This window comes from Lagopus muta, chromosome 19, assembly GCF_023343835.1.
Source record: "Lagopus muta isolate bLagMut1 chromosome 19, bLagMut1 primary, whole genome shotgun sequence".
Taxonomy (NCBI): domain Eukaryota; kingdom Metazoa; phylum Chordata; class Aves; order Galliformes; family Phasianidae; genus Lagopus; species Lagopus muta.
The window spans coordinates 211,814-224,126 of NC_064451.1; the positions used below are offsets into that span (position 1 = coordinate 211,814).

Below are 12,313 nucleotides of genomic sequence, written 5' to 3' on the forward strand. Positions count from 1 at the left end.
CCAGTTTGTAGCAGTGCTGGCTAACGCATGCTGCCAACCTCCCTGTGCTGGATTGTAAGTCCAGCACCACCCTTCCCAGCCCAACATTAACCCAGTCCCCAGCAGCTCTGTCCCCAGGTGTGCCCTGGTAGCACATTGCAGGCCTATCTCAGGGATTCTGGGCTGTGCTCCCCAGAGTTCTGCTCGGCTGGGCTGCTCCTCTTGCTGCTGTCACCCAGCCTGCAGTGGGGGCTGCAAAGGGAAGTGAAGTTTTGAGGTTCACCCCTACAGTGCCTTGAGAGAACTCAGAGGAGCTGAGCCCTACTGACCTTTACTTCACTGCTTCTTCCTTCAGCCACCCACAGCTTCCCTCACTGGCATCCCTCCCCCATGAGCACACGTTGGTGAAGAAAGAACAAACCCTGGCCTTTCGTGGGAGGCTGTGGGCTGCATGTTGCTTGCTTTGCCTTGGTTGAGTTTTCACATCCAGCTGAGGGTTCTTAGGGCAGGGGGGTGGCTTGAATTAAGTTATTTTGAGTTCTGAGGCTGTACAAAAGATGACCTCAGCTACCTAGGGTCAAAAGAGGAACGAACAAATTGCCCTGCCACATCCTATTTCCTATAGTGGAGCCACTTCTTGGCCCCATTCCAATCCCATCATGTTCCTTCTTTGGTGCCGTGGCTGTTTGGCCATGGGCTTGCTCTGTGTACAGCTGCCTGATCTATCAGCACAGGGCGGGGGCTCTGCTGCCTCCTCAAGCCCAGACAGCATCGTTGGGGACTGTACAAGAAAAGCCATGATTGGATGAGAGGAAGAGATTTTCTGTAACCAGAGTGGTCAAATCCTGGGTTGCCCAAAGAGCTTTAGAGATGTTTGGGATTCCAATGGACGTGGTACTGAGCGCTGCAACCTGGGTTCTTTGGGCAGGGGCATGAATAGAGATGTCCAGAGGCTCCTTCCAGCCCAACCTTACTCTGTGACTGTATGAACTGACATCTCTCGCAGTCCTGTGGCTCTGATCAAGAGAGATTAATCCAGAGCTTGTCTGCTTTTCCATAAGGAATAGTTTTCAGGATCTTTTTGTCACTTCCCATGATTTTCCCCGGTGGAGCAAATAGTTCTGGCAAGGAGCTGTGACTCTCTGCGTGCCTCACAACATAGAAACCTCTGTACTGGGGATCTGCAATGGCACAGTGGGCTGCCTATCTCTTATTACCCGTTTACAACAACTTTTCTGTTCCCAGATTCATTTCCTAACATATTTGGTGGGGGCAGTGAGGAGAAAAAGGAACATGGAGAGTTCAAGCTGTTTAGAAAAGCCCTTGAGCTTCATTGAGATTTGTTGAGTTTGTTCTCAGCACTGCTTATTAACAAGGAAAGAACAAAAGAAATTGTTCCTTGCTGAAGTGCTTGTTGGTCAGCATCTGCTCCAGTGCACGTGTGGTTCCTGGCTGCTCTCAAAGCTGCTGCGCTGCTTTTGTTCTCCTGGAAGAAAATGTCTTCCCCAGCGTTCACCCTGTGGTGCAGCAGCTCTGTACACTGAGTGTGTTTGCAGGTCAGCATGAGAGTGTGCCTCCTGGCCTCCAGCTGATCATTGGGTTCTGTGAGCAGTTTTCTGCTGCTTATTTCCTTGTTACCTTAATAACTGGAATCACATCTGGAGGAGCTCAACGAGCCTCTCGAAGGGGATGTTTGCCTGTGCCGCACCAGACCCCCCCTGTACACCTGGAATCCAGCACGGTCAGTTTTGAGGCAGGTTCGGGTAGGGCTGCTTCAAGGCGGGTGGAACAAGCAAAGAGATGTCTGTCCCTTTTGGCAGGAGTTTTCTGTTGGTCTCCTCATAACTGAATGGCACATTAATAGGAACAGGCGTATTGCTGAGTATAACAATTGAGACATCTCCGGTACACTGAAGACCATTGTGATGTTTCCTGTTTCTGCCTCTCACTGCACTGTGCGAAAGCAAATCAGTATAATCTGCTTTACAATGCTCTGTCTTCCTGCTTTAGAAGCTGAGCATGGCTGATGAGCACCACACTGGCCAATGTTTCCAGTGCGACAGGGCTGGCTTCCTTGCTAGATGCGGTGGGAATTTCCATGCTAACACTGCTGCCTTGCTGTGGTCTCAGCCCCTGGGTGGGTGTGCTTGGCTTGAGGACAGGGAGGAGAGATCCCATGTAGCAGCCTGAGTGAGCACCCTGCCTGTGAGCCCCATCCCTAGGTTGGGTGCTACTGATCTGCTGTCTCCTACATCCCGGTGCACTGTGTCCTGCAGCAAACAGCTTTAAGACATCCAAAGGTCCAGACTCTGATTTTTGGGGCTTTGGTCTGCAAAATTTGGGTCTTAGATGCAGTGCTGTCCTCACTGAGCAGGCTGGGGAGCAGGGTGCCCTTGCTGTGGTTATTGTCAGTGTCCTCTAATGTGCAAGGAGATGGTAAAAAAGGGGCAGGGCCAATTTCCTACTCCCGTCTTTTTGACCCAACTCCTGGTGTGCACCACCTAAGCCTTGCAAACAGAGGGTACTTTCCATTGGTTGCACAGAGCAGGTGGGCAGAATGGTGCTGACAGCCACTGTGTGCTGGCAGCTGTGTATCACCCCCCCTTGTGCCAGCATGAGTGTGCAGGGCTTAGCTGGGGAGGGGATGTACTCCTAAAATAAACCACGTGTTCCTCTTGTGCTGAACCAGCCCAGCCATGGGGCAGGAATGGATCAGGTTACCCTGAGAGATAATCCAGTCTCTGTCATGATGCATCAACCTGAAACCAAAAGTCGCTCCTTACTGCAGAAAGCCAGAAGGAATGCCCAGAGGCTCAAAGAGTGGGCACTTACCCCAGGCTGTTACACTCCAACATCGCCTTGCCTGCTCTCCGCAAAGGGAAGCTGGAATTGTCCAACACATGGCTATGAGCACTTGCTCATGGGTTTCATGTTGCCTTTGCAGGGACTCAGGTGGCCCTTTGGTGGTCATGGCCCTGTGTTGATTGCTGTGCTGCAGTCCTTGGCAGTGGGGCACTTCCACCACCATGCAGAGCCTGCTCCCATTGCTTGCACAGCGTAGGATGTTGAAATGAAGCAGAGCTCGTGCTTCAGATAGGTTCTGCAGCCATGTCCAGACTGCAGGGCTGATCTCACGGCAGAGATAACATCATTAAAGAGGTTGTGAAAGCTGCTGCCCGGCAGTGCTGCACGCTAGCGAGGACAAAGCCTTGGCAGGGCACACTGGGGGGCATTGCAGTGGCATAGCTGGCTCTGGGTGTGGGATGTCCTGCTTTGGAGCTGAGGGGCCCTGTTCTGTGCTGGCTTTGTGTCCTCCTGTGAGGTGATGTGCCCTTAGAGCTTTTCTTGGGGCTGGGGAGCTTTGTGTCCTGCTGGTGGGGATCAAAGGCAGAGGACAGACCTTGGCACAGCATTCCTGATGGGAAGCAACCAGCACCATCTCCCTTCCCAAAGCCCTGGGAGGCAGCTTGGGGAGCAGCCCTTAGCCCTGTGGAGCAGGTTGGGCTCTTCCTTATGCCCTGTATTTGTTGCTTCCCCATGCCCTGGGGTTTGGCTCCATCTGCTTAGAGAAGCACTGGCCCTAGCTCTTGGCAGTGATGGAGAATGGGACAAACAGCACCAGGCAGAGGTATGGCCGCCCTTTATAATGGCTCAAGGGGAAAAGCTGAGAATGAGCAAGGATGTAGGAATGGGAGCTGCTCTCGTGCGTCCTCCTGGGAGCAAAGCTTTTATAAGAGTGTAGCGAAATCTGACCCTGGTGCCCAGGTACCTGCAAAAGGATTGGGCTGCATGTGCTGTGGGAGATGAGGCAGGAGAGCCCAGGTAAGGCCTTCGAGCAAGTCCAACCTCTTTCCAAAAGGACTCATGGGAGGATCTGTGGTCGTGCAGTAAGCCTGTGCAAGAAAACCACGCAAGTGCAGCCCGTGTGACGCATGGTCCTGCAGATGCAGCATACATCACTTCCAGAGCACAGCCTGGTACTGGGGGATGACAACAATAAATATTCATTGAAAGTTGTCTCTTAGCCAATTCCTCTGCAGTGTCTCTGCTCGCAGAAATGCAGTTGTAGCTTAATTTTGATCCTGATTTCTCTTCTTTGTAGGTTCGGAAGATCGGAAATTCTGCATCCTGTACCTTGCAGAGGTGAGTGTTGCTGTTCCAAATTAACTTTCCAGTAGGAGCTGGACACGTACTAACAACTTGCTTCTTTTTGCTGGAGCTGGTTGATTTTAACTTCCTTTTTTATTAGTTTGTCAGAGTTCTGGAAAGGAAACATGATGGCCGTAGCCAGAATATATTAATAAGAGGCTGCTAAGAGGAATCTGAGCTGGGAGAGGATTGGTAACCCCAAGACAGTCTTGCTTTTCCCTTCCCCTGTGTACCTTACTCACTGCTGCTCCCCTCCAATTTCTCCTGGAGTTTTTTCACCCAAGGGTTCTGTGACAGCTGTTCTCACTTTATATGTTAGACATCTTCCTCTTCTTGTCTTCAAGCACCCAGCTTTGAAACCCTCAAATAAAATAAGGAAGCCCAGTGTAAGAGACACACAATTGTAGCTCTAAAAACGTGCATGGCTGAATGCTTTAAACGGATTTGAGATCATTCAGACGTTGACACAGTTACTTTTGTGTTGGGAAGCAGCCAAGGTGACTGCGGAATTGGTTCACAGTGGCTGGTCCTCCCTAATCACTGGGTGCTGAGGTTAATATATATATAATATTTATTTATTTATTTATTTATTTATTTTTATTTTTCCTTTCAACTGACTTCAGTTTGTTCCTGGCTTCAAGGCCTTGCGTTTTCAGGGTGGAAATCTGGGTCTGGGAAAGATCCCCAGGGCACCGAGGAGAAAAGGCACACATTGCTCAGCAGCCACGCAACATAATAAGCTATTGTGAAAGTTGGATAAAAACGCCCGGGGTGGAAGTTGTTCACCTTGGGCGGGTGGGAGTGGGGCCAGAGCTCAGCTGGCTGCGTAACCGTGCGCTGACAGCTCTGCTGAAGGTCCACCCTTGCTCCTTCCTTGTCTTTATTTGTATTTATATTTATTATATTTATATAATATAACTTATATTTATTTATACTGTGTCCAGGTGTGGAGCCCTCAGTACAAGAAAGACATTGAGATTTTGGAAAGGGTCCAGAGGAGGGCGACTAAGATGATCAGGGGGCTGGAGCACCTCCCCTATGAGGACAGGCTGAGGGAGTTGGGCTTGTTCAGCCTGGAGACGAGAAGGCTGCGGGGTGACCTCATTGCAGCCTATCAATACCTGAAGGGAACCTACACCCAGGAGGGGAGTAAACTCTTCAAAAGGGCTGACAACAGCAGGACTAGGGGAAACGGTTTTAAGTTGAAGGAGGGAAGATTTAGGTTGGATGTTAGGGGGAAGTTCTTTACTAGGAGAGTGGTTAGGCCCTGGAACGGGCTGCCCAGGGAGGTTGTGGATGCCCCGTCCTTGGACGTGTTTAAGGCCAGGTTGGACGGGGTCCTGGGCAACCTGATCTGAATGTGTATGTTTGGTGGCCCTGCTAGGCAGGGGGGTTGGAACTACATGATCCTTGGGGTCCCTTCCAACCCGGGTGATTCTGTGTGATTCTGTGTGATTCTGTGATTTATTTTTTCTCGGGGTGGTTGGGCAGGAGCTGCCTGCTCAGCACAGAGACCAGTGTCTGCCTGCTGATCCCATTCCTGCATCTTCTCGTGTGCCTGGAAAAATGCATTTGGAGCCTGACATTTAATTTAGGGTTTTTTGGGGCCCTGAGTTAAAGTAACCAAATGAGCAGTGGCTGCGTTTCATGGGACTGTGGGAGGAGAAGGCTCCTCTTTGGCGAGATGTAGTGAGGGGTGTAGCTTTTTCCTGATGGGCTGCAGTGGCCCTGGCTCTTGTGGCTCTGCTGATTGAAATATGAAATGTGAAACTTTCTTCTTTCCTGCAGGCCCCGTTTATGGTCTCTGTAAAACCATTCTTGTTCCTTCTGTCTGCCCAGGGCATTTCAGGGCAGGCAGCCTAGAGCCACACCTAGCAGTGTGTGCTCAAACCCAGTGCTGTGCTAGTTAATTTCTAGGCTTGTCGGAGGCTCTGGCAACAGGCACATTTGGTTAAAGAGGGGAAGCTGAGATGCAGAAGGACTGGGACATGCCAATGAGTCAGCAGGTGTGCAGGCAGGACAGTGCCATGCTGATGCCCCCACAAGCACTGCTGGGAAATTGTGACTTACAGACCACAACCCTGGGAGCTGGACAGAGCAGATGCTGGGCTGCATGGATGTGAGCTTGGGTTAATGAAGGAGCCTATGGGTGGGAAGGAGGGGACAGTCCCTTCCAAAGGCAGTCCTGTGCATGTAGGTATGGCATAGCTTGGATACCTTTCTGGGCTGGAGAGCATTGCTTTGTGCTGCTAAGGTTATGTCTGCAGTCGGGGGCTTTGTGGCCTGATCTGCTGCTAAACAAAAGCTGGGGCTGGGACCCAGCACTGCACCCCTGTGTTGAACTGGCACATGGGGCTGTGATGTCCCCTGAGTCACAACCATGTTCCTGTGAGTCACCTCACACAAAGCCCACATTCTTTGTCTGTGGGAATGAGAGGGTTTCTACCTGCAAGGATTTTGTGCCACAGAGAGCAGCTGGCTGTACCTGAGGGCTGTGGGAGGGTATCCCCAGCACAGCGATGGCCTTGGCGCCCTCATGGTCTCACAGATGGAGTGCAGCAGTGCTCTGTGTCTGGGTCCTGATGTAATTGTCCAACTGCCCACCCCTGACAACTTGTAGCAGCTAGAGAGCTTAGAGGAAGGGTGCAGAAGGGAAGGATGTTCATGTGGATGCCCTCTTATGCCCCATGTCACCCTGATGGACATTTCTTCTTTTGATGTTCTCCTGTCCTGATGTTTGCAGCCAGTGGTCAGCAGCATATTGTCCTGGGATGGAGCTGATGGGCTGGGCTTGGTGCTGGTCATTGCCTGAGCCCCTCTGTCCCTGTGACCTGAGCAGACAGGTCCCTCACACTGCTGTGACACAGCTAAGTGTCGATGGAAGCTCTTGTACCAATGCTTCTTACCTGCAAATCATCTGCAATGGGCTTTAATGCACTTAATGCTGCTGTGAGCTGTAAGGGAGTCTGTTGGGCTTGGCGTTTGCTGTAGGAATAGTGCTTTGCCAGGTCTTGAGCTCTAGCTCCTTTCTCATTTAGGGGGTTAGAGTGATATTTTGCACCATAAGGTGACATTTTTGCATTTGGATCCAATGCAATCCAAAATGGAAGCAGGTATCAAAATCTCTAGGAGTTGCTTCTTTATTTTAAACAAAAAAGAATATTCCAGCCTTCAGGGAAAATGATATGTCATGAGATGAGCTGCTGCTAGTCATCCTGTCTAATCACATGTAAATAAATCACTCACAAACCTCAAATCGTGAGCATGATGGGCATTGACAGCCAGATGGCAAACTGATCTCCATCACCTGGTGCAGCCTACAGCAGGAGTGGTGTTTCTCTTACAGACACTGCAGGTTGTGAGTTTGCAGCGTCTTGAGGTCCTGCAAATAGTGGGGCACGCAGCCTCCTGCATGGGAAACGCTGAGCATGGGATGGGGAGCATCCCCTGCGTGGTGAGAAGCAGCAGCCCCCAGGGAACCTGTCCTGGGGTGTGAGTGTGCTCCAGGACTGCATTCACGCCCTTCCCTGCTCCGGAAATATCCCACCGATAGGAAACTGCAAAGCAGGGTTTTATTGCATTGTTTGAGATTTTTTGATTCGAGCCCAACATGTTCAGACCAAACTGACTTAAAATCAAAGAGCTCATTGAGTTTTTTACTGTAAAAGCGCTAGCAAAATCGATTGTTTTCTCTGGCAGTTTTCATCTGCAGACACTGGTGTTTCTCTGGGGAAATTGCTCTGACAGAAAATCTTTCCAGCAGATACTCGTTGGCCTGCTGCAGTGAGCACACTTACAGACCTGAGCAAATTAATGCTTGCATCTGGGCTTGATGTTGGTTTGTCCAGGCAAGAGATCCTGTGGGCAAACATTACAGAAATGACATTGCCTGGGTTTGTTTCCCACCCTGGGTGTGTGAGGGGACATCCCTGCACTGTGTGGTCCCACAGGCACTGCTCCCATTTGCATCCTCAGGCAATGAGGCTGTTCCCAGGTGCTGGCAGGGGCACATTTAGCACAGCTCTCTCTTTGAGTTGAACCCCTGCTGTAAGGGGCAATACTGTGTAAGCGTGCACAGCTCTTCACTGAAGATATCCTGGATTGTTCCATGGGAGAATTAATTCCCAAAGTATCCCAGGACAGAGCACTGTGAATTTTAATTCCCTTCAGGTTCCCATTTTTGTGCAGGGAATCTGCACCTGAACAAGCAGTTTGCAGAGGATGTAAGGGCTCAGGGGCATGGCAGGCAGTCTGTATCTATGTAAATTTGAAGTTCTGGACGTGTCATCAGAGCAGTCAGCTAGGTGCTTTTTGGGGCACTTTTTGGCAGACAGATAGGTTTAGTAATGGGGTAGACAGTAGATTTAGTAGATTTAGTAGATTTAGTAGATTTAGTAGATTTAGTAGATTTAGTAGATTTAGTAGATTTAGTAGATTTAGTAGATTTAGTAGGTAGACAGATGGTTTAGTAATGGGGACAAAGGTGGAGGTGCTGCCAGGTGCTGACATCAAACCTGCACAGCACAACAGAGCAGCTATGGTGGATTTGTTTGGTCAAGGACATAGAGATGTGTTATTACTGACGGAGAGAGAGGTGCAAAGAGAGAACAACTGGAGCAGATGCCCTCAGAGGCTCTTGCCTTGCTGTGATGCAACGCTTGGCCTGAAAACCTAAAAAGACAGGAAATGGTGGTAATGTGTAACCAATGCTTTAAAAACTCTGGGTTTATACCTCAGCATCATCTCCTGTAAGCATTGCTCTGTTTGAGAGAACCTGGGAAACCTGGCTCTTGCTTCACTGTGTTCAGAATGGTATGTTCAGAATGTTCAGAACTGTGTTGGTATGGTAAAACCAGCAATCATTTCGTGTGCATGCAGCTGGAAGCTTTGGGGAAGCAGGAGGTGATACAGGGACAGATCAGTGCTGGAGCAGTGGGGTTAGTCATTAGGGTGGGTGAAAGCTAATGCGGCTTCCATAGACCATGGGGAAAGGTTTGCACTCAAAGGTCTGCGAGGGTCAGAAGTGAGAAAGGCCTCTTGGGGAAAGGGCAGTTGGTGGCCATGAGCTCCTGCAGTGGAAGAATGGCACCACTAGTGATAAACTTTTGGGATACAGTCAGCTACAGATGAGAAATTCTCTATCACTCTCTTGTGACCCAGAAGTGACAACTGTAAGACTTGCATTTGGGGCTGAATTTGTTTCCACCCAAAATGGGATGGTTTTGGCAGTGAGTCAAAGTCAAGGGACCTGTTTCCTTTTTCCCATTTCCGGACATTATTGAAGATCTGGTGGCCTGGGTTGGGCTCTGCTGTGTGGAACCCTCTGAGTTCCTCAGCTCCCTGGTGGGGCTGGAGCAGCCTGAGCGATGCCTTCATCCCTCCTAGAACACTCCATCAGTGTCAGCTGGCGTTGCGTACTGTGTGCAGGATGGGAGTGAGTGTGGTTATCTGTGGATTGTGTGCTCAGCTGAAGTTGTCTCATTTCCTCTCATCTGCTATAACTAAAGAGATACTGTTTGTCAGGTTCATGGGCTCTGTTGTTTGCCAGGTGAGCTTGTGGCTGGGGCATGTTATGCTGCAGGAATGTGGAAGATCCTGTGGGATTTCATAGTTCATCTCTCCCAAGAGTCACAAACTCTGCAAACACTGCAGCCAAGGTTAGAAACGTTGGAGTCTGTCATACTTAGGGACTTAAGTTTAAAAAAAAAATAAATATCTACACTCCTTATTGCCTGCTCCTGTCAGTTTTATTGCATTAATTTGATGCACGGTGAGAGAAGGCAAAATGTGCTCCCTTCCTGCTCATGGTCCTATTTGGTGCTGGGGGGACTCCCTTCCTCTACACACTGAGCTGGTCCTGGGCTAAGGAATCCCTTCCTGCTCTTGGACTTCTCCTTTGCTTCCTGGTGTCCTGCAGGTAGTTGCTCACTGCTGGGCTCTGCACCATGTGGGCCTGTGGCACGCATCGCTTCGGGTCACCCAGCTCACATCTGGATGTTCAACCTGCACATCCCTCAGCCACCTCACGTCTACAGCAACAGTTTAACTCTGTCTCAAATGAAAGTTTCCTTTTTCCTCCACCAAAAGGATGGTAGATCCCAGCTGCTGGGTTCCCTGTGCACAGCATTGAGAAGTCTGAGCTCTGCAGCCTGAATTGCAAGATCAGGGAGGTAACACCAGTGCAAGACTGGCAACATTCTGAGGAATGCTAAGGAGGTTATGTGCAGATTACTCCAAATGCTGATGCAGTCCTACCCTGCACCTCCAGCATGTACCCCAAATTTCAGTGCAGCTGAAATGCTTGCAGTTGTATTGGAAGGATCTGTCCTTCGAATGACATTCTTTTGGTCCAAGCCAGTGCTCTCCTGATGTGTGCCCTGAGCCAAAGCACACAAAGCCGTGGCTCTGGAGCTGTTGGCTAGGCTGCTCCTCTGCCTGGGACACTGAATATTTTGCTGGTGTGCATTCACCTGGCTTTGATGTGGAGTGATACAAGTACCAGAAGCCCCAGGCTGGTACAACCCATATCCAGGCATTACAGCAGCTCCCAAATCAGATCTCTTTGGAGCAGGCAGTGTTTGTTCCCCTGTTGGAGAAACAATCAAAAATATACTTTGCCTCCCTGGTTGTGTGAATCTTTGCTCTTTGACATCAGTCCAAGTTCTGAGATGACCATGAAATGTACATTTTAGAGCAGAAATTCTAAAATTTTTCTTCTAGCTCTAATTCTGTGGTCACGTTTACTAGGTGTTGGCAAAAAGGGCATCTGATAAGAAGCAGTTAAAGTAACGGAGAGCTTTTTGACACAGGCACCACTGGGTGATTTTAGAGAGGGGAGCTGGAGCTTTGTCTCTGGGGGCGATGCTGGGGATGGAGGGACCCTGGGCTGTCTCTGCAGCAGGTGGGTAAGCTTAGTATTACTGTCTCTGAGGCTGATGGTTCTGAGCCTTCTTGCTTGAGAGAGAACGGCCTTTGCAGTATGGGAATCAGTATACCTGTTCTCTGTTTGCTGAAGCAGTGTTTGCCCAGGGAGCTCTGTGGCTTGTGTCAGGGCTGGGGATTCCCGTGAAGGCTGTTTACTTATGAACCCCTTCAGCCAGGTGTCACAGGTGTGTGCAGCTGACGTGGCAGCTCCACTGCTCCCTGCCCTTTTGTGGCTGAGGACAGTGAGAAAACCATTTTGTAACAGCCAACCTTTGTGGCAAGGAAGGATGGGATGCAACCACCCTTTATCTCCAGTTATAGAGTCTCCCTGACCTGAAAATGAGCCACACAGCCACACTTCTCTGCAGGAATTACTCTGCTCCATGAATGGCAGCTCTGTGTGCATCTATTCAAGCACCCATGAGACCCCTTCACCTTTTGGCCATCTCAGCTTTCCACAGGACCCATGCTGTTAGTGCCAGCATGTGTGTTTTGGGCACCACTAGTGTGCCAGCAGTCCAAAAAACACAGGAAGAGATGTGGTCCCCACGGCCCCCCCAGCAAGGGAGCAAACTGAACTTTCTCATCAGACCAAGCTCTGCAGGGCATGAAGGCAGTGTTGTGCACAGGATATTCCCAGGGCTTGCTGTTTTACCAGTAGAAGGTTTTCTCTGCGATTTGAAAGCTATTGTAGTCTGGAGTCCGTTTCCGAGGTACTTCCCCTTTGGGATCTCTGCTGGGTTTGGCCATGGACCAAGCTCTGAATGATGGAGCCAGGGGCCAGTCTGCGAGCCTTGCACCACCTTGCTAAAAATTCCACAGAGAGCAGAGCTGGGGAAGGGAGCAGAGCTGGGGAAGGGAGCAGAGCTCATCTGTGCAGGGAAGCTCTGCAGGGTTGAACTCGGTGATCCTTGTGGCTCCCTTCCAACTCTGGGATATTCCCTACATCTATGATTCTATGAAATGTTCATCCAGGGACCTGGCCGTGCCAGCAGTCCTAGATGAGACCAGTCCCTGTGCCAGGCTGGTTGCTGAGCTCAAGGGTGGAAGATGTCAGGCTGGGGCTGGCTCCTTCTTTTTGTATCTTTGCTTTGCAGCCATGAATAGAACCACACTTGCACACCTGGTGCTGCAATTGGTCCTGCACCAAGGGATGTACTTGCAGCAGGGCGTTTGGTGTGTAGGGTCTGGGAGCTGCTCTCCAGGAGGTCCTGAGCTGATTAATGGGCCACAGAGCCAATGTCCCCCCTTTGGCTGGTAT

The 12,313-nt window shown here is 50.2% G+C and overlaps 1 protein-coding gene across 6 annotated transcripts in view; it reads left to right on the plus strand.

Moving 5' to 3' along the window:
* The window catches only part of RGS3 (regulator of G protein signaling 3), a 67,608-nt gene that overhangs the window by 32,399 nt on the left and 22,896 nt on the right, over positions 1 to 12,313 (plus strand). For all 6 annotated transcript variants that reach the window (XM_048965942.1, XM_048965946.1, XM_048965943.1 and 3 more), the window contains one exon: positions 4,082 to 4,122. In XM_048965942.1, coding sequence (XP_048821899.1) covers positions 4,082 to 4,122 — 41 coding nt within the window. The remainder of the gene's footprint in view (positions 1 to 4,081; positions 4,123 to 12,313) is intronic.